This window comes from Corvus moneduloides, chromosome 19 (genome assembly GCF_009650955.1).
Source record: "Corvus moneduloides isolate bCorMon1 chromosome 19, bCorMon1.pri, whole genome shotgun sequence".
In the NCBI taxonomy this organism is placed as follows: domain Eukaryota; kingdom Metazoa; phylum Chordata; class Aves; order Passeriformes; family Corvidae; genus Corvus; species Corvus moneduloides.
In genome coordinates, this window is record NC_045494.1 from 5,149,371 (window position 1) to 5,177,276 (window position 27,906).

At 45.7% G+C, this 27,906-nt stretch overlaps 1 protein-coding gene across 1 annotated transcript in view; it reads right to left on the reverse strand.

Annotated features, from left to right (window-relative positions):
- The window catches only part of HLF (HLF transcription factor, PAR bZIP family member), a 36,506-nt gene extending 14,420 nt beyond the window's left edge, over window positions 1–22,086 (reverse strand). The window contains exons 1-2 of the mRNA XM_032128731.1: window positions 21,820–22,086; window positions 20,267–20,602 (exon numbers count right to left, since the gene is read on the reverse strand). Of these exons, the coding sequence (XP_031984622.1) occupies window positions 20,267–20,602; window positions 21,820–21,925 (442 nt within the window). The 5' untranslated portion in view covers window positions 21,926–22,086. The remainder of the gene's footprint in view (window positions 1–20,266; window positions 20,603–21,819) is intronic.
- Between the last annotated feature and the right edge of the window lie 5,820 nt (window positions 22,087–27,906).

The window sequence follows — 27,906 nt, forward strand, 5'->3', positions numbered from 1 at the left end:
AGAAGGCAGGTTTCAGCAGCCCCTCCCCTACCCAGGTTCGGAAAGAATTTTCTGGGAAAAAAGTGAAAAAAAAGCTGTTTATTTAACAAGCAGGGTGCACACGACCATGAGAGAAAAAAAAAGAATAATGTTAGATAATAAACCTTCTTGTTGTGGAGAAAACCTGGTAGATTCAGAGTCCTTTCTGTAGGTGTGGCTCTGCTCTCTCTGGAGCTGGGGTGCAGCGTGGGCCCCTCCAGGCCGTGGTGTGAGGCCTCCCGGTGATGGTGTTCCAGAGCGGAGGAAAGCTGAACAGTTCAGGAGAAAAAGAAAAAGCCAGCCAGCAAACTTTCTTGCCTCAGCTAGCAGGCTAGCTAAAAAGCAAAGAATTTTAACTCTGTGTCTCTCTCCTGAGAAACAGAGCTGAGAGCTGGCTAAAAGCAGGACGGTGCTCCCTCGGCTCTGCAGCGGTGAGAGCGTGGGGAGTGTGTGAGTCCTTAAACACAAACTGCTCTGAAGAATTCACTCGGCTTCCTCCCTCCCCCCCGCCACTTTCTCTCGGACCCAGCTTAAAGACACACAATTCATGTCTGGCATAGAGCAGGCGATAGGGGATACAGCATCATGAAGTCACCCCAAGACAGGTTGTGTGTTTGCAGATCTTTGAGGGCTTCACTTGCAACTCCTGCCTGTGGTTAACTTGGAGTGAATGGAATACCCTTTGCCTGCTGGCCCAGTAACGTTCTGCCCTTCAAAAGCAATAAACAAAGAGGAGGCACCAGCAGGTAAAATCTTCCACTACATCTCCTGGACTTAAGACTCATCTCTTCTCTAAGATCCATACTCTGAAAGCCCTTCCTTGACTTTAGCCTGTGTGAAGGCAGCACTTGCGAGCTCAACAAGGCCTCATCTCTGAAAACAACCAAGAAATCCAATTTTTATTCCCTTCCAAACTACCTGTGCAAGATGCCTGACAGTAGTTGTTCCTGCTCTGAACAATTCCCTTGCAGAAGGGCTATATGGAGGAAAAGAGGGTTTGATTCTGCTCCCAGGACACTGAACAGGGAGTTAAAAATTCTTGAAAAGCATGAAATCCACAGCATTCCTAAATGCTTTTCTGATTTTTCTGTAGGATGCTGATCAGCCAAGATGGAATTCAGTGGGGACAGGGTCTGAAGAAGAGCTGCAGGGAAGAACGTTCACACTGGTATTTAATTTTAATTTACACTTGGCTTAGAAGCATGTTTCAGTTCAAGATGCTTATATTCTCTGGTACACTGGAGCTTCTTGACATCCTTTGGCATATTTTCATTACTTGGCAATTCACATACAGCAAGATTCCTCAGAAAGTACAGTAATTCTTTTCTTAAAGGGAAGGTTCCAGAGAAGCATCAGAATTAATCTGCTCTGAAGGAAACAAAAACATCCACTTTCCTTTCCTTGGACAATTGTGTACCAAGCTTTAATAAACCAGTAGATTTTACATAGAGCCCCTGGTTTAGGTAATAGCCTCATATAGCACAGTCACAGAATCACTGAGGTTGGAAAAGGCCCCCAAGATCATTGAGTCCAAGCTGTGCCCAATCCCCACCTCATCACCAGCTCAAAGCACTGAGTGCCACATCCAGGCCTTCCCTGGACACCTCCAGGGATGGGGACTCCAAACCTCCCTGGGCAGCCCCTTCCAATGCTAAACCACCCATTCATTGAAAAAATTCTTCTGGCATCCAACATGAACCTCCCCTGGTGCAGCTTGAGGCTGTTTCTTCTTGCCCTGTCCCTTGTTCCCTGGGAGACGCTCACCTCTACAACCTCACCACCCATAAATGTGCCCTCATGTGGAATTCTGCTCAAAACAAAGACAACACTTGTCCTCAAGATGTGTCTGTGCCACTGCCAATGTGCTTTTCAACACTCCAGACCAAGTCAGTCCCTCTCCCATTGTTCTGTTTATTTGTCTATCTAGGACAGCACGCTCTCAGTAAACAGGTCTTGCAAAGAGCCCTCCTGTAATCCTGACAGCATATGCCACCCATGACTCATGGATCTATTACCCAGTTCTGGTACCCAAGCCCTGCTGGCCTGGGTGTGTTATCAAAACACAGTCAAGGGAGATTTCAACTGGCATGGAAGAGCCACGTGAAACAGGTCCATTTCCTCTGCCTCCCAATCAGCAGCTAATGGGGAGCCCGAGAGACAGACAACAGATGCTATCAGCAGCACTGGAATACATCCCTGAAGGAAAAGAGGTCACTGGGCAGAGTTACAGGAACTTGCAAATCTCCTCTTCTCTTTTGATCTCCTCTGTGCACACAAATCTGAACTGTTGCAGTCACTTTTTACTCTTTTTCCTTTTTTTTCCATTTTTTTCCATTTTACGTTTCACTAAAATGAAGCACACTTTTTATGTGACAATTTATAGATGGTGATTTGTATAAAATAATCACGTTTTAAGAATTAGAGCTGCCAGAATGGGAACACACTGTTCCCATAACCTAAGCAAGGCTGAGTACATTTTATTTTCTCTCTGCCCTCAATTAGGATCCTCTAATATGTTTTGGAAAAAAAAACTCCAAACAAACAGCAAAACCCAAAAAATTATACTCGGGTTGTTACAGCCCAATAACTGCAGAGGTCTAACTTGCTTTGATATACTAGCTTTATTCCCAAGGAGCACACATAAAGCGTGTGTGGTTGTAGCTTTTTCTCTATTGATGCATTTATCTCCATTTATAAACCATACAGATGCATCAGGCCTGGGTAGCCTGAAAAAGGGGGCCAGAGGAAGGAAGGGAACACGTCACCACTTAGGGAAAATTCCAAGAGAAAAGGCTGTTGAATATGGACATTACCCCTGTGTCTGTAACTACTTCTTTACAGCTGCTGTATAAAGGAGGTTTTGGTGGCATGTCAGACACAAGCAAAATCAGGTAACTTCAAAAAGCAAGCCAAATTAAAAGATACTACAGCACTGAACACTGGGCACTGGTAAATTCACTTCTAAATGTGAGGGAGTCACTGAGTACCAGAAAATGGCAAGAAACTGCTTTGCTGAGGAGCCTCCAAACCCAAACTAATGCCTCCAGAGACTTCTGTGGCTCACAACAGCACTCACATGGACCAGACAGAGCAACATGGACCAAAACCTTCAGGTTTATCTTTTAAAGACAGAGGCAGTGAAAAAGGTTGGTGATGGAATATCTCTTGAAGAAATCCTGGAATTCTAATATTTATATTCCTACTTGTGACCTCCTCTGCAAACTGCCCACAGCCCTGAACTAGGCCTCTGAACACACTACTATGCATGTTCTCAATGCAACAGGCATGCTGAATCTGTGAAGATAGTGAATGATGTCAAAAACGAAATTAAAATGCCCCAAGACACAGAAATCAAACCTGCCTCCATTTATTGAGCAGTGCATTTACTCTGATGCCTTCAGGAGGCATGTCAGCAAAAGGGATCAGAAAAAGTTGACTCCATATGAGACTGCCCTTTCGTCTAAACACTCTTCCCCCAATCCGCAAGTAATAAAGATTTACTCTTACTATCACACACAGCATGGCCTCCACTGCCAATTAATGACAAAAACCATCAATATATTAAGTCAATATATTTTTAAAATATCAATATATTAAAAATAATATATTTTAATGTAACCTTGAGGCCAATATGCACTGGCAAATCATTGATCAATTCACTGCATATGGGAGCTTTTAAACATGGGAGTTGGCATTTTATAGATGCAGAGGTATGGAGCACCACTATTTTGGGTTTATTTGGGAGGGGGGAAAGTGCCCGTATCCCTGACACCTTCTGTGTCTAAACTACTTAACAATTCATATTAAACACACCAGGCCTTTACAAACTGAGTCCCACAGAAGTAAACTGACTGCTTGGCTTCTGTTTTACACTGGTGGTCATCCCATTCTCTGCAGAGACAGCACAGGCCTTACAGTACTCTGTTGTCCGGGGCTTTTGAGAGGATTTGGGGGGAGGACAGGACAGGACAGGACAGGACAAAATCCTTCATCTCCCTCTTATTCCCAGGTCACCTGCAGAATTCCCACCGTGTGCCCCTGCTCAGCGCAGGATGGGATCTGCAGGAGTTGGCCATGTGGAAAAAGGTGATTATTCGGTGCCCACATGGAAGGAGAAGCACTGGAGAGCTCGAAAGCACTGCAGGCTGAGGGCAGCAGCAATTCATAGGCTTGGAAAATTATGTGGGCTTTACCTTTTACACTCCTGTTAACTCTGATTTTCATGAAGTAGGTGGTGTTGCTACAGCAACTGTCGTATCACATCATTTCTGCTGTCTCTATCACAGGGATCATCTTATTTTATCTTAAACTCAGATATGCAGCTTTTTTTCATCTATTCTAAAGCCCTCTGTATTTTGGATATGAAAAAATTATACAAAATAGAGCTGTGTCATATAAATGGTATTTCTTAAAAATGTAGCAAAGCTTACAGAACATTTTTATTTGTTCTCCTTTTACAAATGCAGAAGGAATAAAGAAAATGGCACTGGCAGATTTATGGTATTCCAGATTTTCAGAAATAAATTAAGAGCTAGTCTCACAATAAAGATGTTTCATACCACTTTTAATGTGTTCTCTCTACAGAAGCTAAGCCTGTGTTCCTGTGCACATCAGCAGAAGTAACTCATCTATTCACAGGTGAAAACATTTTGCTTCCTCATGCCCAGGCTATTTATGCACCTGCATTCCACACAACTCACACCCAGCTCAGATGCTCTTGCCCACCCACAACACAACCCCAGCCCTCACCTGCCTTATCTGCAGCCTGGAAGAAGCACCTACTGAAGCAGAAGTCCCAACCCACCCTTACCTGGTTCAGAGGGTTTGTCCAAGCTGCCAGGGATGAGGTGGTCACCCAGTTTTGCAGTTGCCTTGCTCAGTAACCCCAGAATTTGGCTCTACCTCTTTGGCCTCCATTTTGCTGCCTGGAAAAGGTCTTTGTGGGTTCAGTGCACAAGCAAAACTCAATAAAATCCTGATGATGGAAAGGTTCTGTTCAACTTCTGTTATTAACAAGCATTCCAACGCGTGCACTCACAAATCTTCCTTTTAAAAATATAAAAAGCAATGTTGAACAGTAGTAAATATTCAGTTACACCCTTGGGCTACTCAGGAAATGTACGAAAAGCCCTACCTACAGAAAAAGGTTATTTCACAGACCACTCAGCCAGCACAGCTCAGACATCCAGATTAAGCTCTGCCACAGCCTAAGTTGATGAGTATTTTGATCTGCTTCTTCCTGAGCATTTCCAGCCACTTCCAAAACAATCAGTGCAGTCACCAAATTACACTTCAGTGCTCCAGACAGGTCCTGGGCAGATGGAAATCTGCCAGTGTGGATCCAACCTGTGGGCAAGGACTGTATCTCATGCACCTGGTTAATGGACATGTACAGAATTAAGACATTAAATGGCCCTTTGGTTCCTTCAATTGCTTTGCAAACTTCATTTCAGTGCCCCCAGTACCTGACAGTTGTTCTTTACCTAATTTCCCATAAAACTGAGTTTTGTGCAGTCCTGCTGTGCACATCTGCCCGGCCCCCTCCCAAAAGCTTGGGAAATTGTTGGCCAATTTCCAACAAATTTGGCAGCAAGGCATCCACATGTGCTACCAACAAGCTTTGTGAAAACAACCTAAATGAAGGAAGCTCTTCCCTCCCTGGCTGCAGGAGCCTTGTAACACATCAGAGAACCCACAGGGTTGTGCTGCTCATGGAGCCAATTCCTTGGGCAGGAGGTAGGAAGGAAAAAAAATATTCACCAAGTCACTGCTTGTTAATGGCAGTCAGGAAAGCCAATTAATCCTCTTGTTCTCTACTGGAATTGAGAATATCTCTTCACTTTATCCTACCCACTCATTTACTATTTTCAGTAATCATGATCAAAATGATTTGTTTTACAACTACACTGTCACTTGACAATCCCTCTGAATTCCAAGCAGACACATCTGGTATTGATAGCCAGCAAGAAGTCATGCACATGGGCTGTCTTAAAAATCAATGTAGAAGACAGTCAGATGTGGACAACCCAGCTGTCTGCTATCATCTGAGCATTTATTTATTCTTATAATATATACTGAAAACCAGAACTCTACTAGAAAGAGCTTATTTTATATTATCCCCAGCACTTACTATGCAAGCAATTTAAGTCTTCCAACCAAGACACAGCGGAGTGTTTGGGAATCAACAAATTTGCTCTGGCAGTGATGAAACATTCATTATTGGCTTTGAAGTAGGGAGGGGTTTGGTTGGAGGGGGGAATCTCTTATTTTCTTAAGATTTGTTAAAATGCGGACAAAAAGCTGGTGGAGGGACACTAGATAGGACTCAGCGAAGAATCAGAATGCTGTAGATTTATGCTGGAAGCTGCCTGTCTGTCCCACCTGAGGGATGAAATCCTGGTGTGATTTTACTGTGCAAGGTCAGAGATCCCCTCTGCCCCTCTCACCCCTGACTCTCCCTGCTGCTGTTGCCATGTTACACACCCTCAAGTACTCAGGCTTGGGGAAGAACGAGTTAAACTTTGCAAAGAAAAAAACACAAGCAAGAGAAACACCTTTCCTCTTTCTGCTTAACTGGATAATTGGTGAGCAGGAACCTGCTTGATGAGTTTCAGCAGCTCCTCGAGATCAGTCAGGGCTGTTTCTGAGAGCAGCTCAAGCTGCCAACTGGATAAACACCAACAGGGTGCCCCTTGCTAAGGCTTTTGATAACTAAAAATTTCCAGAAGGCAATGAAGCAGTTTGTATGCCAAAGATCCATCCAAACCCAGTGAGAGCAGGGAGCTGAAAAGGGAGAGTATTTTATAGATGTTATATACATAAAGCTGTCTTACAGTCAGAATAAATAGATGATTTTAAAAGACAAAAGAAAGTCTAAATAATTTTTATTGCAGTGGAGAGAGTGCAACAGTAAAATTCAAATGAATGAATTAACAGGTTCTGTCCTAAGAATTTAAGGGGCCAAGAAAATTCTAGTCCTGCTCTGTACAATCCTCTGGGCTTATTACTTGATACCATTTATCCATAATGCAAAGGTTTTATTCAAGTACTTAGTGCTTTTGAGTCCAGCTGGCTGAAATAAAAGTACACAAAGATTGATTTTCACGTAAGGATTATCTTGTCCTACCTGTATCAGATGTGTGTGCAAGCACCTGAGTTAAAAAAAGGCAAAACCAAACAGAACCAAACCCTGGTAAAATCTTGCAGTAATTTCAAACCTGTCCCAGCTGTACAGTCACCAAAGCAGCCCCTATGGCAATCACTGTCCATATTATCATCTTCATTTCTATTTATTCACATCACTGTTTCAATTAACACTACAACTGGCAAATAGGCATTTAGATATGCTGGGCTTTAAGATCAAGACCCAAAGCTCTCCCTTGCTGAAGCTCTTGCTGAAGCAGTTGACTCCAGATGAGAGCCTGGGCTTTCTCCCAGGTTCTCTCCTCTCTAAGGATGCAGGGAAGATTAAGAGGAAGCAAAAACATATTTATATCCTAAACAACAACATAAAGATTTGGGGAAAAGTATTTCAGCTTTGCCAGTGTTGATCTGTTCAGACGTAGCTCAAAGATTTTGATAAAGTAAACAAAACCCCACAACTCAAGGCTCAATACCATCCATCTAAACCAAACCAACCAAACCCCTCCACACACACTGGAAGTGCAATGTCCCTTTGGAAGATGACAGGAACTGTCCATCAGACATTGCCCCTTGCCCTCATGTTTTGTACCCCTTCCCCAAGCACGATGTCTTTTTGTACTGCTTTTTCATACAAGTGTGCCCTTGGAGATGTTGGGGTTTCAAACCCAGAGCCAACTTTCCTAAACACGCTGTATTTTGAAAAGCCCATTTTTGTTTCACAGAGAAATACAGGAGTTTGCATCATAAAGCCTTTATCCCCCCCAAACTCAAAGCCTCCCATACAGTTAAAAATCAAATCCAGCTTTATTTTCCTGCATGAGTCAGGCTGCATGCAAACAGCTTCTGAGGACGGCAACTTGGGGTGGAGAACTGAAGGAAGAAATCCAGAGAAAAGAAATTCTTCTAACAGCACACTCCTATTTCCACAAGACATTTGCGAATATTTTCATTTTAAAGCTAGAGGAAAGCCACCCCCTTCCACCCCAAAAGAAGTTTTAAATATTATAAAGACACACAAGGACACACTTTATTATTTTAACAATTACTGCTATTTTCAGGGCTCCAGCACAGTTACTTCCTTCCATAATTGGACTTCAATCAAACCCTAGTAAAGCTTTTGATCTTGGAAAGAGTAACAACACAGCTCTGTTATCAGCACAGAGGGGGCAAAGAGTAGGACATCCAGCATTTTTCAGTAAAGGAAAGTTAATTGCTTTGACTTATATTTATCAAAGGTCACAGCTACAAGTTCTGAGCGCACACACATAACGGTGTACACTGAGAAATCTCATACAGACTGGACAAAGTGTTGGGATTATACTATCTGTGTGCATTAAAAAAAAAAAAAAAAGAAAAAAAAAGAAGAAAATGCAGCAAAACAATGCTAGATTACTATCCAAATATACCCCAGTGGATGTCCTGCCAAAGAGCAAATATGTGGCTGTAAGCTCCAAACTGAAATAAAAGCTTGGCCAGCAGCCCAGAGCTTCACTGTATTTTGCTCAGCCAACCATAATCTGGCAGAACAGAGTGAACACATTTGCAGCCACGTGATGGAGAAGCCTGTCGGGCCAAGCTGATTTCCTTGTGTTGGTTAAATGTGATCTTCAGACTGTACACACCAGCAGCTTGGGAAAACGTGAGAAAGTGGGAAACAACCAGCCACGGGCTGGAAACTGAAGGGCAGCAGAAAAAATTACTTGAGGCGTTTGCTTAAAGGTTTGCGTTGCCAGTGGTGGATTTTAATGAGGTGTTAACTGGGCTCCCAGGGCTGAGCACCCGGCGTTCAGCTGGGTCTCCACTAGAGTTACACACCACCAGCTCCTGCAAGGATGCAGATCCTGAGAGAACCCGGTTTGGAAAAGGCACTGGAAATTCGTCGTTGGATAGGAGTGGGAGCTACTCATCAGTGTTTCAAAAACGTGAAATGCTGAGTGATTTTGAAGTCCACACTGAGGAGACTCAGAGGTGCTCAGGCCTGCCAGGATGTGGCCCAGGATGGATGGTGCACATCCCCCAGGGTTCAGACTGCAGACACCCCTTGAACAGCCACTGCTGAACACAGAGAAACATCTATGAAGTGAGATAGAACCTGGCCAAAGGATTCAACCTGAGAAACATGAGGGATAACACCTGCCCCCATGTCAGGTATTATATTTTGATAGTAGTGATAATAATGTTTTTAAATAACTGACTTAGGAAGAGACAAACGGCATCCCTGGCCAGCATCAGACCTGCACATGATCCCTGAGAGCAGGTTACACGTGGATGCAGAAAGAAAAGCTCCCAAACACAAGACCTCAGAAGTACATCCCTGCTGCAGATAAGAGCAACTTGGCTGAAGCAGTCACCAGAGTACATAAGAAAAGTGAGATTTGTTTATTTTCTAACAGGAATAAATTGATAAACCAGACACGTGCAGCACCTGGTGGAATCAGAGACGCACACGAGTTGACAATTACACCTCCAGCTCTTTCCTTCTCCTTGGCTAATGACTCCTTTTCACGTGTCCAGAACAGCTTTCAGACAGAGACTACCACAATTTTCAACAATGACATCAACCATGTCGCACAGAGAAAATTGAGCAGATAAGAGACACTGGAAAAGTGTTTCTTAAACCTGGTGATGAGCACGGTCGAACTGAAAGAACAGCCTTTCTGAGGGCAGCCACGTGACTATGGATGCACCAACATCAGGCCTTGGAGCCTGGACAATCCATGCCCTGATTTTTTAAGTGCCAAGGCACCAACAGGCAAGGTGTTTCAAGCAGACACCCAAACCACAGCTGTCCAACATGTGTTACTCAAGGCTTGTGGTTTAAACTCCTCAGAAGGCAGATATGCAGGTTAACTTTAAATATGCTGCACTCTTCCCTAATTCTCTCATGTAAGTATAGAGTTCAGTGATGCAGGTGTTCACAAGGTCAGCTTCCTGCTCCATTTTACTCAGTTGGTGTTGCTCTCAAAAAATGTTCTACCACTCCAGAAACACCTTCAGCTGGTGAGCAAGCGCTGTGGCTTTTTTTCTCTTTTTGAGTTGGTAGAGTAAGACACAGTAACAACACATGGCTGAGGAGCATGACAGAATCTAGATATGCAATTTATTAACCTGCTCTGTTATTTACGCTCTTCTCTTCCAAGAAAAACAACCTTCACTACAGGGAGGGACAGAACTCCTCAGTTTTCAGTGTACAGCTCTTGATACAGAGGCCAGGCCCTTAGACAGCTGGTGACAAAGGCCATGCTGTGGTCAGTCCCTCACAACCAAGCTGCTTGGGTAGCTCAGGTCCCTGGGAAAGTTTGGAAAACCAGAGTAGGAATTAAACAACAGTGCCCCAAGGTATTTGTAGTTCACTTCCCAAAGTCTTCACACTCTTTATTAATCAGAGCAGTGATCACCCAGCTGGACAGGGCTGAGATTGTGGCCACCTTTCTTTAGTACTCCACCCTCACCCAGCAATAAGCAGAGAGAACTGGGCTGTTTCACAGGGCAAGCCCAGTGTATAAAAAGGATATCCCAAACCAAATTATCTCAGGATGAATGGAGCACCAAAAACAAAACAAAAACAAAAAACCAAAACCATTGAGCAAACATACACTCCTGTGAAAATTTTACTTTGACATTGATATGCTGCTGTGGTATACTTCAAACAACAGTGAGCTCAGCACTTGCAGTTATTTCAGATCTGTATCTGCTTTTTCACTCTTCGAAAGCTAAGGTGAAGGCAATGTTTTAGACACATTAAAAAAAAAAAAAAGGCAGACAGAAAAAATTGTAGCATTTCCCAATAAACTTTCTCCAACTTAATCCTGAGGAAGCAGGAAGAGACTCGAGTGTCTTTTCAAGCAGTTTTTTTCTTTTTTAGAAACATTTAATATTGCATATGCCACAGCCAAACCAAACAGGTTCTTGGACCTCAGGTAAGTGTTACCTTATCAGAAATGGTACTAAAATGTCTTCATGCTGTGCTGGAAACAAAATGTAGGGACACAAAGAGGTTCTCTCAGGTTTGTAAATGCCCTACAAGTATGTGTTGGGGAGAGGGAGCAGGGGAGTCTACCCAGCAGCACTGCATTACACCAAGAGCGGGTTGTGTCACTACAGCTCTGTCCCGACACACCCATATTTTACAGCACACAATGTACTGTACAATCCACAATGCCAAGAAACTCAACATATCTAATCTGGCAGAAAAACAAAGTAATATCAGGTTAATCCAATTCTTAAATTGCACAACTTTGAAAAGCCAATAGGAAAACAAATCTTTCCCCTCATTTGTGCTCCCCCATCCCTCCTTCCAGCACACATACCCTGCCACGACCCACTTTTCCTCTTTGATCCCTCAACATTTTTAGCCCACTCTCACTCTCCCCTGTTCCCCTCTGACTCCTGACCTCGCTGCAGTCCAGACCCCGGTGGCAGGGTGAAAAATTTCCCAGATTAGAGCAAGCCAGCTCCGTGTGCAGGGCGGGATGAGCGGTGGGATGCGCGCACAAGGTCACTTGAACGCCCGCCTGCATGTGACGCTGCAATAACTGTAATAAGAGCCACAAATCTGAAGTTAGATCACCGCAAGGTAGCTTCAAACCAGGCAGCAGAGCTAGGGTGACTCTGCTGCAAAAGAAGAAAAGGATACAGCAAGGATGCATAAAAGTTGAGGAAATTTTTCAGTAAAATAACTGTGCTTGGCTTTGGAGAGGACCAAGACCATTCCACTGCATGGGATAAAAACTTTCAAGATCTTGCTTACAAACCTTACAGCTAATTTTCTAAATTCTCTTTTTAAATGAAACCCCAGAGTCTCATCTAATCACAGAACCTGAGAAGCTGAGGAGTTCCAAGGAAGAAGAATGGTGGAAAAAGTTTGACTCCCCTCCCTCCAACACACACTAAACCAATTAAATTTGGTTTCTTGCAGATTCTTTTCTCAAAGTGAATTGGCATCTCATGGTGTCTAAAAGGGTGTCAGCTTTTCTAGAAGCATTTCACACAGATCAGGCATTTTAAAGGTCTAACGTACATTTTCTGATGTAGAAAATGCACATTTGCATTACTCTTCCTGCTCAGCAACACATTCCCATCCTATATCCACTCATACATCCACTCATTTATTTTCAGAAAATTTTAGAACTGTAATTAATTCTTCAAAATCACAACTTTCTTGCTACATTTGGTTAAAATCAGCCAATATAATCAAAAACCAGCAAGCAGGAACAGGCAAGAGGCCATACACCTGGCATGACCAGATTTGGTTTGTTTTCATAGAAAAACTGGAACAAAAAAATACCCCGATGCTCATCTCTCACAGCAAGCAAGAGCTGCAGGAGTTACATGCCCAGAAGGGCCAGTGCCCCACCGAGGGGCTGCAGCTGCAGGGGCTGCAGATGCCACCAACATCCGTATTTCCACTATGCAGTACAAAGAGAGGCAGCGGTTGAGGGCTGATTGCTGCAGGGCCCTTCAAATTCAGTTTAACCCTCTCTGCTTTGATGAGGAACAGAATCTGGGTTTGAGTGCTTAGTTCCTACTTACTAAGCAGTACTAAGCCAAGAACACAGCTGGTTTTTTTAAGCAGACATCTTGCTGGAATAAGACTCATTTTGAAATGTTGCAGTGGTGAGTTTGTAAAAATGACTGAATTGTTTTAAGTCATCTCCTCTGCTTCAGCGCAAGCCTTGAGCCTGTGCTTTATGTTCTGCAGCCTTGTGCAATGTGCTCTTCTACAAGAAGGTTTAGTGCTGTTATTTCAATAATCTTGCTGTCCTAAAAATACTGATTGCTCCATTAAATGCATTTCTGCAGTATTTTGTGCTTTGAAGTTTCACATTATTGTTCCTTCATTTCTTTCCAAATGCAATTTACAGTTTCCTTCCTCTCCACATTTAATTTCTGTTGGTGTGCTTTCACCTGTCCCATGATTGCTGAGTGACCAGGTCACCTCAAAGACACCAATGTCCACATAAACATTAAGTAAGCAGGGAGGCCTTGCAAGTGTTTTAAATAAAACTTAAGATCCAATCACTGCCACACAAATTAATTGATCTTGCTGTGGACAGAGAACCCTGTTCATTCATTTGTTTATTAAATTCAGGAGAACCAACCAGTTCTGTAATGAATTACTTAATCTTTGACCTATTGTCCATAGCCATGTTCCAGAACAAAGAATTTACAGCAAGCTGAGCTCCCTCAGGCTAATTGGAAAAGAATGCTTTTTTTTTTTTAAACCATTCTCCATCTTCAACAAATCTTTGCCAAACTCTGTATTTTTGCTTCTCTGCTTATACACCTACATATTTAAGGATGACATTTGGTGACAGGTGAGTTATTGCTCCAGTTCACTGTAGCTTCTGCTCGTAGGAAACACAACTGTGGTTCCTGCTTTGTGTAGTAATCTACATTTGTGTTCCAGCTAACAAGAAGCTGAGTTTTCTAGAACCCTAATGCAATTTGGAGTTTTTTATTTTCTCCTACAACAGCCATATACCAAAACAAAGAGCTCCAAGATGCTCAGTGCCTGTTTTCATTAAATTGCAAGTAATATGAACAAGAGAATAATGCCAGTGGGATGAAGAGCTAGAGCTGTTTCTCAAAGTTGAGCAGAGAACCCTGAAGCAAGAGCTTGCCACATCAGACAAGCTAAGCAATGGTGTTGGAGGGTGCACAACAAAAATCTGGGCCAAACTTAGCCCTGGCATAACTTAGTTGAGAGAATGGGACAGGAGAAGCAGAACTGTATCACAGCTTTAGGTGTGTCAGAAATGTGAGAGGCTGAACAATATTTTGCATTTGTTTAAAACTTGATGGATAGCACCTCAGTCATGCAAAGCTGAAGTGCTGTGAAGAGCACCAGAATAAAAGAAAAAAAAAAAAAAGAAAAAAGAAAAGAAATGCTGCGACACATGCTGCCTTACCCACCTGTGTTAGCTCTCCACACTGCAGCTCTCAAGCTCTCAGGACAAAATTCAGCTTTTTGATAGAGAGCTTCTTTATCAACTTTTGTTTGTTTTAAAAAAAAATGAGTATACAAGCCACAAAAAACGTGTTTGTCATACATTCATTTTGACACAGTTGTGGATTTTACACTCATTTTCAACACCAAGTGATTATGTATAACTTAGTCCATTAAGTGGAATAGATTCGAGGTTTAAGTAAATGCTTTTTTTCAGAGCTTTCATTATCTGCTTAAGGTAGAAGAGATCAACCCACAGCTTTTCTTGAAATAACTTCGCTGAAATATTTTTTTCTGATCGCCAGTCTTCAGTGAAATTCAGACAAAATATTGAAAATATATTTTGTTATGAAAGGAAGACTTTACTAAAGAAAAAAAAAAAAAGAAACCTATGCTCACGTTTTGTGTGATAAAACTAAACAGCTCCACAGTGTACTGCCAGGCAACCAAACTTCTGATTTCATAACGCACTAAAGTCCTAATGGTGACCTGATGGTGACTAAGTCCTTTCATCCTGTAAAAACCTCCACTGGCCACTGAGAGCTGCTACCCCCCTTAAAAAAAAAATTCCAGAAAGATGAATGACAAGAGAGTGAATGGTGACATTTTGCTGCTCCACCTGGGAGGTGACGGAGAGCAGTCAACAAGCTGCCTACCTGCTGAGCAATACAGAAATCAGGGAGACCACATGAGGAGCAAAGTACTTATTGCTGAGATTAATTGGCAGAATCTGGCCACTGCAGCTTCCACAATTGCCAATTTGCTCTCATAAAAATATGTAGAGATTGAACAATTTAATGTAGCTTCATCTAATCAGATAATATCAGTGTCTTTGTATACATCTCCTGATGAGGTCTTCTCTCTTCACTATAATGTATTGTTTTATGAAAGACTTCAGGGCGTACTCGCTCCTTAAATCAAATCACTGCACTGAGAACCATTCAATCACTCTGCAATGCACTTTGAGATGGGAAGCAAAGCTCTGAAAAATACATTGTACTTTTCTAAGTAACTGTAACAAGCTTGACACTCAAGACATCCTTGAAATGTCTTTAAGAGGACAAAAAAATCCCAGCCAAATCCTACGTGTTCCCTGCATGTGCCCTCTTCCTAAGTCTGGATAGCCCTTCCTTGCACAAGGAGCTCTCCCTGTATGGAATGCACTATGAGACCTGGAGAGTCGGGCCAGGGATGTTTAAAAATACAGCCTAACACCCGAGATTATTGCATGCTGTTTACTGTTTGAACTCTGAACTAACTTCAAGTTCTTTCACGCAGTCAAGCAATTATTTAACCAATAATCAACATTTAACTGTGAATATTAAAATTAGCTCTCTTGAAGGAGACACAGTGTTCTTGCTTCCAGCCTTAACAAGCCTGTGCGTTCAGCACTTTTTTCCCCCCCGTTATCATGTGACAGGCTATTTTTAATATTTGCCTGAATATATTTTGCATCTCCCTTTGATCCAGAAAGCAGTTTTGCGAGGCTTGCCCGCAGAGTGCACTTCCTTGGCAGCGGCAGTGCAGGGCGCAGCTTTTCCGTCTCAGTGCAATTTGGGCCCTTGCTGGCAGAGGCAGGAGCGGAGCTGGGCTGAGCTTGGCTGCACAGGGCAGGGACACGTGCCTGGAGCACATGGTCCTGCAGGCACCCGGAGCCTCACGTGAGGCTCAATGTGAAGAGCAGCTCCTGGTACCAGCCTTGGGATGGTGGAGCTGGTCATTCCCATCGTCACGTGGGAGACCAAAGGTCAGGAAATTCCCAGCTCCCTCCTGGGTGCTGCAGGTAGAGAGCCCTTGGCCTCTGAGAGAGAAGGGGCTCGTGCAACACCCAGGGACTGCTTGTAAACAATGATTAAAGCTTAGGAGAGGATTCCACACACAAGCTGGCAGCCGGGAATGCTGCCCTTCACTCTGCCAAGCTGTGCTGGAGGAGGAGGAGGTCAAGTTAAGAAATGCAGGGGAAGGAAGGCTGCAATACAGGGAGTGCTGCACACACACCCTTTGGGGGCTGCCCCGGCACCAAGCCATCCCGGGATGAGGCTGCATGGAACAAGAACAAGCCTCTCCCAGCTGGCTGCCATGCCTATCACAAACAAGAGCTCAAAAAAACGCTGAAACCCACCCAATGGTAGCTGGTGTCAGTCACTGCAGCTCAGTGCCTGTGTAAGAAGCCAGAGGTAATGGATACTGCACTCTAGATGGAATATCTGGACTAATCAAATAAACCACAGCATTTCATAAAAATCTTTGTGTTCTTTGGGGGGGGGTGGGAGGTGTAAGTGTGCTTCACATGGAAATAATTCTCAGTTTTTTGATTAATGTGCCTCTAATTTTACTTTTTTTAGGGAAGACTTGCAGATATTGCACACAGGTATATTTCTGCAGTGGATTACAAAGCTTGTTTTTCTTTTTTCTTCTTTCCTTAAATAAACTTTGGCAAGTAGTCTAAGGCACCCAGCCATGCAGGCAACACAGACAGAAAACCACCACCAGAGAACACAAAGAAGGAGGGAGTTCTCTCAGAGCCCCCAACAGCCCTGTCCTCCTTTGAAGCAAGGCAGAAACAACACCTGGTTATCACTGTGCCAGAAGCATCCCTGTGACACAGCTCCACATCCAAGGCTTTGGTGGCAAACGGAAAATTCCGATCTAAACCACAAAATCCCAAAAACCTTCTAGTTTGGATTCTCCATCAGGTCTAGCTGATGATTCTCTAATTCACACCTTTCAAACCCTTTACAGTACCCTGCCCAAATCACCTCCATCAGGGATACACAGGGAAAAGAGCCAGGTAAAAAGCAACAACCAACTAGTTACCTACAAAGCATGTACCCTCCATTTACATACAAACAGCTAAAAATTACTCCAGATCTCCTTAAGGACTCTGCATTTAAATGGAGATTGACATTCCACCAAAAGATTACATGAGGTGTGCAATAGATGAAGAACCACAAAAGTGTGTTTGCAGTAATGGGTTACTTTAAAAGCTTCAAAAAAATCTGAAAACCTTTTTCTGAGGAGACCACAGATTTCAACCAACCTACCGGCATCCAATACAAAGACAAAACAGAAGTTTTAAATGCATCTACACATGACAATGAATGTTGGTCTGCAATGCTAAAATAAATCAAAATACTATTTTTTATTAACAAAACCAGCACTGTGAAAGATAAATACATGGTTTCACTCTTGCAAGTCATTACCCTGTGTCCCTCATCAAAACAAAACCAGAAATTCCTGTAACTACATTCCCTGAACAGAAATATATGAGAAGTAGGTGCTTGCTTTGTTCTTTGCAGATGATAAACTGGTGAGCCTGAACATCTTTTCATTGACCAGACAATCTGAGCTGGAAATACAGAATTAAGTTATATTCATACAGATCCTTTTTGTTGCCATTATGTTTTTAGCAGGGGGAAGGAAAATCAGTGAGGATTTTGGTAATGTCACGTTCACAGTCAGGGTCAGCACAGCTTTGCTGAGCCTGATGACACTCAGGGAATGCCAGTGCAGATCTCCTGATCTCTTCCAGACATGGCACAAAACACGTTTGGGCAACACCACTCACTCCCACGGACAGATAAGGCTTGTGCTGGAACACATGCACAAAATTAAATCTCCTCATGCTGCTCTCCCACGGACCATCCCCGGGGCTGAGGGGTGTGGGGCACCACATCCCTAAGTCACAGAGTCACAGCTGGGGCTCCATGTGCAGGGAGAATGTCCCCCACCCCGGACAGGGCACAGCCAGGGTGGGAGTTGTGACCACCTGCACATGAGCCCTGGTGCCAAACTTGCACAGCCATTTAAAGACGAACAGCAGCAGCACAGGACTGGACCCTTCCTCCAGCCCCATGCGCTCAAACAGGCTCCCATTGCAAGGCAAAATTCAGAAAACACACCAATGAAATATTTTTAGAATGACTATCACCTAAAACATTCATTTTCCTGAAAGTAGTAAGATCACATTAATTTGTATTGAAATTGTAGACTTCCTACTACTTGTTCTTTGCTTTATTACAGTAACACAAATCACAATACTATGCATACTGGAATGATAGCTCACACCAATTAAAAAACCTTTCTTTATGCGACAATAAAAAAATCTATTTTAAATGTCTTAAGCTATATTAACCAACAGGCTCCACTACAATGACTTTAACATTTACCTCCCTTTTTCAAAGCGGCACATTTGCCTTGGCACTTCTATGACAACTCTTAAATGCTCATTTTTACTTTTACTAAATTTTAGAAAAAATATATACTGTTATATTCTCAAACTTGCTCAAACACTAAACTGTGAGATGGTCTTCTCTTCAGTACTGACTGTCAAAGAAATATTTTCACATGACAGCATGTAAAAATTTCAACGACCTGATGATAAACCAGACTACTGTTCATTAAGTCACAGTTCCTATCTGTAATGGGGGACAAGAATATATTATTTAAGTAGTGAAATGAGCTCCCTTTTAAAAAAAAACCAAAAAACACATTAAACAAAAAAATTCTGTTCTTGTTAAGGCAAGATGGTGTTGGGAAAAATACCTGCAAATTTAGATGTTTTATCCTACCTCAAGAGACATAACATCCTTTACAACAGTAAAAAAGTGCACACTGAGATAAGTTTGTAACCCTGAGCTGCAAAGGGCTCAGGAAAAACTGAAAAAAAAATCGATGAGTTGAAAAGTCAAACAGACAGCTGATTACAAATAAATTCTGACAGGTGATCATTAAAAGCCTGGCTCACTACCAGGCTCCTCTGAAAAAAAAGAGACTGCGGACAGATTATCTGCTTTTAATTTTATGTGTGCACAGGTGACAGAAAACGGTGTAGCACATATGCACTATTTTTAAAGCTGGCTCAGAAAAAGCAAGGGGTCATGTTCTGCTCTTGCCTACTCCAAATATATTTTAACTTTGGACACCCTTATAAGTTATCAGTTAACCATGAAAAGCCTTGAAACTGAAACACAAAGCAAAGTCAAATCCACACAAAGTAAAATTAAGTAAACGAAATCCATGACTAAACACACACTTCTGATGGGGGGGCCAAGGAGTTTGTTGGTGGGTTTGAGGAGCTTTGGGGGATGTTTTATTTCTTTTTAACGAGACAGGAATGTTGCAGACTTGTAAGACATTTCTATTTCATCCTGCTCCACAACTTTTGCCCCTCTATTTATTTATTTTGCCTCCTTATCAGATGATTCTGACAATGACTTCACACGCTGAGCATGGCAAATGATCAAGCAGAAGGGAGAGGAGTGGTTTCCTGCTGCCAAGAGCACACTTTGCTCTAGCACACCTCATGTGAGCAGAGGAGCACAATAAATAAGTCACTCTCTGTATTTTTTTTTTTTTTTTAAGGAAAAAGGCAAAGCTCCACGTTTCCCAAACTTCAATGTTGACGCTTTTCCACTGCCCATGATCTCAGCCATGCTGGTGTCAAGCCAGAGCAGTTACTCTGGATTCGGACTGGTGTCTCTAAAGGGATGATCTCAAGTGCTAATAAACTAATAGAAGACTTCCATAGACATCAGACAGGCTGGAATTGCGCATTACAACCAGGCCTTGGACTCCATGGTGTTTTCTTAAGCTTAAGGTGACTGCAGATGCAAGTTATAAACTCAGGTCAGAGTTACACTCAGTTTATGCCAATTTAAACACGATTATAATGTCGTTCCAAAACTCAGATCCCGTGGCAAATTTTAGCTCAGTAGAGAGTAAAATTATGGCCAAAATTTCAAGTAAGAAGCATTAACCTTTAACTCCAGAGTAACTGCCCACTCCTGTGTTCTCACATCAAATATTGGCTGAAGGAATATTCTCTTTCACAGTCCTTTTCCCTTCTCATTTAACACTGTGGCATCTATGCCATTCTGTCTGTGGTCTTTTGACTTGCTAACAGCTAAGATTACTAACTAAGATAGCCAAGTTTCCTTGGAATTCCCAGAGCTTTCCTTAGATAATTTAAACCAAAATCCTGGTGGAGCAGGTTAGCTATAACTGGAGCTACTGTTTTTATTTGCTGGAGTGTGAGTGACAGCAATCCTCTGGGCTCTAAACTGCCTGTCAGCTGCACAGGGAGAAGCAGTGATTTACAGTGGGGAGGAGGGGCTCACGCCAAATTCCAGAGGGAAGTTCTAAGGGGTGATTTACCTGGTCTGACTGGGCTCTGCATGCAGTTCTGCGACACCATGCCTGGATGGACTGAAGTAGAAGCCCTGCTGCTGAGGTCCATGACAGAAGGTGATGCTGAGGTAGCTTGCTGGAGACCTGACTGGTGTGGGCTAGGCTCATGCTGGTTTGGGCTGGGTGGAATGCCATTTTCTGAGAGGAATTCTTCCAGGTCCATGTATTCCAACTGGAAAGTGTCTCCATCGTATGGCAGTGTCTTGTCCCATAATGTTGGACCCAAGAAAGCTGACTGAGGGACTGTGGTACTGGTGCTGTCATCATCTAACTTCTTCTCTTTGTCTTTTTCTTTACCGAATGCTTAAACAAAAACACATAACAAACACGTAAGAGCTCAGTAATTAAAACACTAGCTACTACTATTTCCAGTATTTCTGCTGTACTCTCAGGTGTAAGAAAGGAATATTCCCTTCAAAAAGTAACTCCTTTGACTCACTCTACTTGGAAGAGAATCGAGGGGTCATGTCACCGAGCACCTTTGCTGGATCCAACCACATTTTTGAGATTGCCCTCTGTTTTGAGTTAACAATTCCACTCCATGCACAGCTTTGAATGTCAGCTTCAATAAGTAATCAACAGACTTAAAAGTGAACATTCAAGTATTCCAGCAAACTGAAAGCTATTCAAATATTCTGTTGAAAAGGAACAGTCTTAGCCTAAAATCCCTGGGATCTGTTAACCTGTAATTCTTCTAAATTAAGGTCCCAATCCTGCTAGACCTTGCAGAAGCAAAGTAGTCCTCAAATTCCACACTTCTAAACGTTACTAACACACAGTTAGTAACTGACAGCATACAGCTTTGATGTGCACAAGAAGCAACAAAATATTCAAATGTAGACGCAAAGAAAAAGTTAAACTGAGGCTTCCTCATTTCTACAGCCTCCAGTGATTTCAGTGCACGTTTTATAAGGGAAACGCCTGATTTCTCTGCAAGATCTGCAAGAATCTGAACTCATAAAGCTTCCTGTCAGCTACCAAGCCTTTGCAGCATTTTATTTTTAACCTCACACAACAGCCCCGGTGAAATCCTGCGAGTCGCTTGGCAGTGGAACTCGGAAAAACGAGGAGACAGGAACTGCCCGACCTTCCCTTGGTTTCTGCTTTTCGTGCGCGCTGGATCCGTTCGCCATAGCCGGTGCGCGTATTCCCGGGCTCTCGCCGCTTCCCGGGGAAACCGCAACTTTCTCCCATTGAACCGGGGGACGCGGTTTGTTGTGGGGCTGGGATGGGGATGAGGATCCCGGCCCCCTTTACCCGGGGCACGAAGCGCCCTTGGCGTCCATTCCCCAGGACCGGCGATGGGAACACCGAGCGCGTCCCGTTACATCGGGCCGGGGCGGCCGCCGCTCCCCGCAGAGCGCGCCGAGCGAGCCGTCCCGGGGCTCCATCGCCGGGGGAGAACCCGGGGGAGTGGGAGGGGGGGCGGCGGAGGTAAGGGAAAAGGGGAAAGCGATGCCGCGGACCCCAAGTGACGGCAGGACCGGGGCACGCTGCGAGGGGTCCCGGGGAAGCCTCACCGTCTTCGTGAGCGAGCGGCAGCTTGAGCGGGTTTTCCAGCAGGGACTTCAGCACGCCGTAGGTGGGCGGCAGGAACGGGGGGTTCAGCGGGAGCGGCCGCGCCATGGTCGGTGGGGGCTGCCAGCGGCGGCAGGGAGGGGGCCCGGGGGGGCAGCTGCGCGGCGAGCGGTTCCTTCTCCCTTGCTGTGGCCGCTGTCGCGGCGCGGGTGAGCCGGGCGCAGGGCCGGGCCAAGCGCCGGTGGCGAGGGGCGCTGGGGCCGCGGGACAGGGCGCGGACCGGGCGCGGGTCGGGCCCCTCCGCCGCGCAGCTGCTCCGCCGCCGCCGCTCCCGCCGCCCGCTCTGCGCCGCTCTGCGCCCGCCCGCCCCGCGCCCACGTGCAGCCGCCGCCGCCGCTGACGTCACGCCCGGTAACGGCCCCGCCATTGGCGCGACGGCCACACCCCTCCCCGGGAGCGGCCACGCCCCCCCGTGCGCCCCGCCCCGGCACGCGCGCGGCCGGTACTGGGGGGAACCCCGGGACAACCCCCCGAGCCCCCCCGCGGGGCCGGAGCGTCTCCCCGGTAACCGGGAGGAATGTGTTAAGGAGATGTTAATGAGCCTGAATGTTTGACCCCGCTCGGGGCGTTCGAGTGTGGCGGTTCCCTCGGGGCAGCGGGACCCGGCGCTGCCGCGGTGTGAGGGGTCCCGGCTGCGGGGGGTCCCACCCGTGTCTAAGGGAACAGGCTGTAGGGTACGCGAGCGTTTCCCACGGAGCTCCCTCTGCCTCTCTGCCGGGTGTCACCCCACGGTGACAGCGCTATCACCACCGCGAGTGGGGTTCGTTCTCACCATCTCACAGAATCCTTCGGGCTGGAAAGGACCTCTGGAGATCACCCAGTCCAACTCCCCTGCCCAGGCAGGGTCACCCGGAGCAGGTGGCACAGGAACGTGTCCAGGTGGGTTTGGAACGTCTCCAGAGAGGGAGACTCCACAGCCTCCCTGGGCAGCTGTTCCAGGGCTCTGCCACCCTCCACGGAAACAAGTTTTTCTTCACAATGAGGTGGAACTTCTTGTGTTTTAGTTTATGGCCATTATTCTTTTTCCTGTCACTTGGGCACCACCAAAAAGAGTCTGGACCCATCCTCCTGGAACCCGCCTTGGAGATATTTATATGCATTGATGAGATCCCCTCTCAGTCTTCCCCAGACCAAACAGGCCCAGCTCTCTTCAGACTCTCCTCGTAAGAGATACTCCAGACCCCAAATCATCTTTGTGGTCTCTGCTGGACCCTCTCCAGCAGCTCCTTGTCTCTCTTGTCCTGAGCAGGCCAGAATGGGACACAGCACTCCAGATGTGCCTCATCAGGGTCGAGTAGAGGGTTAGGGTCACTCTCTTCCCAATGCAGCCCAGGATCCCACTGCCCTCCTGGCTCCCAGGGCACAGTGCCAGCTCATGGTCAACTTGTCATCCACTAAGACTCCCAGGCCCCGTTTTTGCTTCGATGAGACTTTCCTCCCCACTCACACTGAGATCCTTGTTCAAGCACAGTTGACTTTCCACCTGCTCAGGCCTTCAGCCCATGCAGGCTGTGCAAGAAATGCATTCTTCCAGGAGTAACTTCACCCTTCAGGTGTCTGTGGGCACCTGTACCTCCCTTCTTCTCATCTGGATTTTCTTTTGGATCGCATTTTACAAAGCTTTACCATCTGTGTTTATTTGTGACTCTTTCTTCAAAAGTCAGCTTTTAACCATCAACAGATATAAATTATTATAAATATTTACTCGACGCAAATAAAGATAAATTATGTGCACAAACTGCCCAATATTTAGAATTAAAAGCTGCCTGAGGAACAGTCATGTTCTCCCTTTATGTATCTACTGTATCTATTACGTGTGTGACCAGGAACAGGACCAGGAACAGCTGGAGCTGTGTCAGGGGAGGGTTAGGTTGGATATCAGGAAAACGTTCTTCCCCAGGGGGTGGTGGGGCACTGAACAGGCTGCCCAGGGAATGGGCACGGCCCCAAGGCTGTCAGAGCTCCAGGAACGTTTGGACACCGCTCTCAGGCACAGGGTAGGATTGTTGGGGTGTCTGTGCAGAGCCAGGGGTTGGACTCAGTGATCCTTGTGGTCTCTTCCAACTCAAGATATTCTATAATTCTATGATCTATTATTAGGTGCACTGACCAGTGTCTTGTTAAATTATCTGCCTAAAACAAGCAACTGATGAATGTCCAAAGTACATTCAAATCAATAAAACTGCACTGGCACAACCTAAAACACAAAGACTGGGGATTGTGACCATCAGGCCCTGCAGAACCAGAGACAAGTGACAGGAACATACTCAGGGCATGGCTGAGCAGGGCTTGGGAGAACCTTGGGATGCCATAGATGCCACACGGTTCATGACTGGAGCAGGGGTGTGATAGCAACAGCACAGGAGTTTTTAAGTGTCACCTAAGCAAGGAAAAAAGCCGTGGATTATTAAATGACTGTACACGTACCAACGTTGCCTCAGACGGCCAAATTGCTGGTTAGTGGAAACCTTTAATTACAGAGATACAGATGAGTGACACAAAGATTAGGGTGATTGCCAATCCATATGCAGATGTGGTACAGAATGTTTCTTCTATGCTGAATAAAGAAAAATAGATATATTTAGGAAATATAATAAGCAGCAAAGAAGAGTAGATAGAACAGAAGATGTAAAAGTAATGGGGGCACTGGGAAACACCAGTAACAAGATTAGTTTTGGGTGGAATATCAACTTAAGCACAACTACTTGTGTTTTTACCATTATTGACCCAACTCGACAGAAAGAAACAGCATTTTCAACACCACAGAAGGACAGGAAACCTGCACTGCTTCACTGCTTAGCACTGAATGAAGTAAATTATGGGTAGGTCAGTGCAAGTGTGGAACAAAAGGAAGCCTCTCTGTGTGTAGTTACAGACCCTGCATTCCCAACACGCAGGACATGGGAATTTCCTAGATGAGAAAGCCAAAATAACTCTTCCCAATTTATAGACCAGCCAGCAAAGCTGAGCAGAGTACCTAAGCAGGGTGCTGGAGCTGTTGTTTTCGGTCTCACACAACAGGAGCAGTAATTTAACTCCAGGCATGCTACACAGGCAGGTTTAATCCCAAATAGCCTAAATTCGAGGCTGTCAGGATATCCTGTTGTTGTCTGTACCTACAAATTACTGATTTTTACTTGCTACATTTTTCCAAAGGTGGCCCCCAATTTCTTCGTGCTGTTTTGACCACTGGCTGACCCCACACGGTGCACTCCAGGTAAAGCCAACCAAGACAAAACAGAGCTAATGATACACTACCTGAGTTTCTCCATTTTCCAATTGCAATACAATTTTTGGCATGTGTTCTTAGCTTAGCATTCACCGATAAAATGTTTATTTTATGGCTTATGAAGGACTATGCAGCTGCTTAGTTTTTGTATTGAAAATACCTTGATGGGTGCCTTATTAAAAAAAAAAAAAAATCTCAACCCATGTTTATATTTCTGCTAATGGTTGTTTCCATCACTGGGATCAGTTATGTGGCCTAGAAGTCCGATTCTTTTCAAACCAAGTACCCAGTGGTTAATAGACTACTAAGATTTTTTTTTTTTTAGTGTGATTATTTTCTTTAGCAAAGACAATTTGCAAGGCGATTTTAAAGTCGAAAAATCTTTATACTGTTCAGGGGTCCTTTTACCAAGGTGCACTGAGGACATGGTGACCACTGCCCAGGGCCATCCCACCTGGGCAGGTGTCGGCTCAGGGGTCCTCGAGCACCCACGGACACCGATGGCTGCCGTGATCGGGGGATGCTCAGCCGGAGCCCCACAGGCAGGGGCCGGTCTGGACCGCAGCGGGTCCCGAGCACCGCGGGGCGGCCACCGGGGGGACCGGGCACCCCGACACCTGCAGAGCGCTGGCCGCGGTGCCGGAGGCTCGGCGGAGGAGGCACCGGCGGGTCCGTGAGGGGAGGATACGGAGAGGGAGAGGGAGAGGGACAGGGAGAGGGACACGGACACGGACACGGACACGAACCCCCCCCCCCCCACCCCGGCCCCCTCACGGTGCCCCCGGGCCCCGCCCGCCGGTCACGCGGCGCGGGGGGCAGCGCGCGCGGGGCCGTCACGTGAGCGCGCGCGCGCGGACCGTGACCTACTTTGGGCCAATGGCGAGGCCCGCGGGTGGGCGCGTGCACAGCCCCCTCAGCGCCCCCAGCGCCGCCCTCGCCACAGCGAAGCGGGGCCGTCTTGGTGGGAAAAGGGCCGTCCTGCTGAAAGGGGGGGTGTCCTGCTGGCAGGGGTCCCGCCGAGGGATGGGGGTGTCAGGGGTGTCCTGCCGGAGAATGGGGGTGTCCAGGCTGGGGGGGTTGCCCTGTCGTGGGCTGTTGTCCTGCCGTGTGATGTGTTCCCGCCGCCGAGGCGAGCGGCGGCTCCGGCACCGATCCCCTCACCGCCCCCCCATCTCCCGCCCGCCGCCCTGTCCCATGTCCCCGTGTCTGGTCCCGGCCCCCGTGCGGGACGTGCCCTCGCTGGGGCAGGAGCTCCCCCGGCCCCTCGGGAGCTCCGGCGGCCACTGCCGCCCGGAGCCGCTCCCGCTGGGGCTGCGCACAGAGCGCTGCGAGTCAGAGACCTGGCTCGGGTCGTGACCTCCCACCACGGGGACCGCGGGTTACGCGTTTGGGTAACCCTCGGCCCGGCCTGCACTCGGTCCTGCCCTTAGGTCTGAATCTGTTCGTGCCTCTTCGCTGAAAACTCAATAAAGCTCCCCCCCCCCGCCCGCTCCAAGTTATTTTAAATGCGTTTAAAAAGGAGGGACTGCAGGTTTTAGGTAAAAACCTCCAGCACGGTTCATGAGATGCATTTTCTCCACTGTTTTGCAGCAGTTCCCGTTCTCCTACCCATTGCCTTGGCATAGCCTGTAATGCAAATTGGGAATTCTGTTCTGAAATATCTCATGGAAACATGACTGCAGGTTTTTTCCCTCATTCAGAAAGCTGGAGTGAAAGTGGTTTTTTAAGGGATCCAACTGACTAGTATGTTCCAAGGGACCTACTTGTATTTTCTCCATAAACATGGATAGAAGTGGGGCAGGAAGACGATGCAGTAATCATGGCTCAGCAGAAATATGGTTACTGATAGATGGAGAGACACCCACTCCCGTGCTGGGAGACAGGTATTGTACAGCCAGCTTGTGATCTAGAACTCTGTGTGTATTTAAATATAGACTGGTCTGAAGAATTCAGGCTTTTCTTTCTCAGGGTTAAATGGGAGCCAGTACTGTATGTGCAGTGTGAGAAATCTCTCAAACCTGAGCAAAGATTCTAGTCAGGTATCTGTATGGTCACAGCTGAAATGGTACTGTCACTTCATTCCACTGTTAAATATGTTCTGTCTGGAAAAAAGAGTTGCAAAAGTAGGCGGGCAGAGAACAAGCTGCAAGATGGAGAGGATAAATAATGCAGAACAAGTGTTCGGGTCAAGGCACAGGACAGACTGAAAAAGCAAATGGTTTACAGTACCTTAAATACCCACTGGTTCATCCACTGAGTGGATCTCCACCTCAGCCCTTTGGGAGCCAACACAATGGATGAAAGGATTGAGTGAGATGCACAAAAAAACCCCCAAAAAACCAACAAAACAAAACAACAAAACAAATAAGCAGAGGAGAGAATTTGAAGAGGCTCATGATTCAGCCTTTGTTTTAGTTCTGATTCGTCCCAAAGCAGTGCAAAGTTCTCAGGCTGACCTTGCAGGGCAGTGCATTTCCAGCTATGTGACGAAGAACGTGGAGGGCCATGAAAATCTGCGTGAGAACGCTCAGACACCCACACCCAACTGAGCTGAAAAGCAGCAGCTTTTGAAGAGAAGATCGAGAGACACCAAGGAGCAATGCCTGCCCCCCACTTCCCTTGCCTCCACAGAGGTTCTGGCCAGAGCCCTCGCTTGGCTTACCAAGTGAAAGCCACTACCCACAGCACTGAATTACTGAAAAATGGATGTTTATTGTCCCCGTGGGGTGCAGCCGAGTGAGCTGCTGTGGCTCCTCACAAGACTAAGAATGCCTGTTGAATGAACCATGAGCTGCCCCTG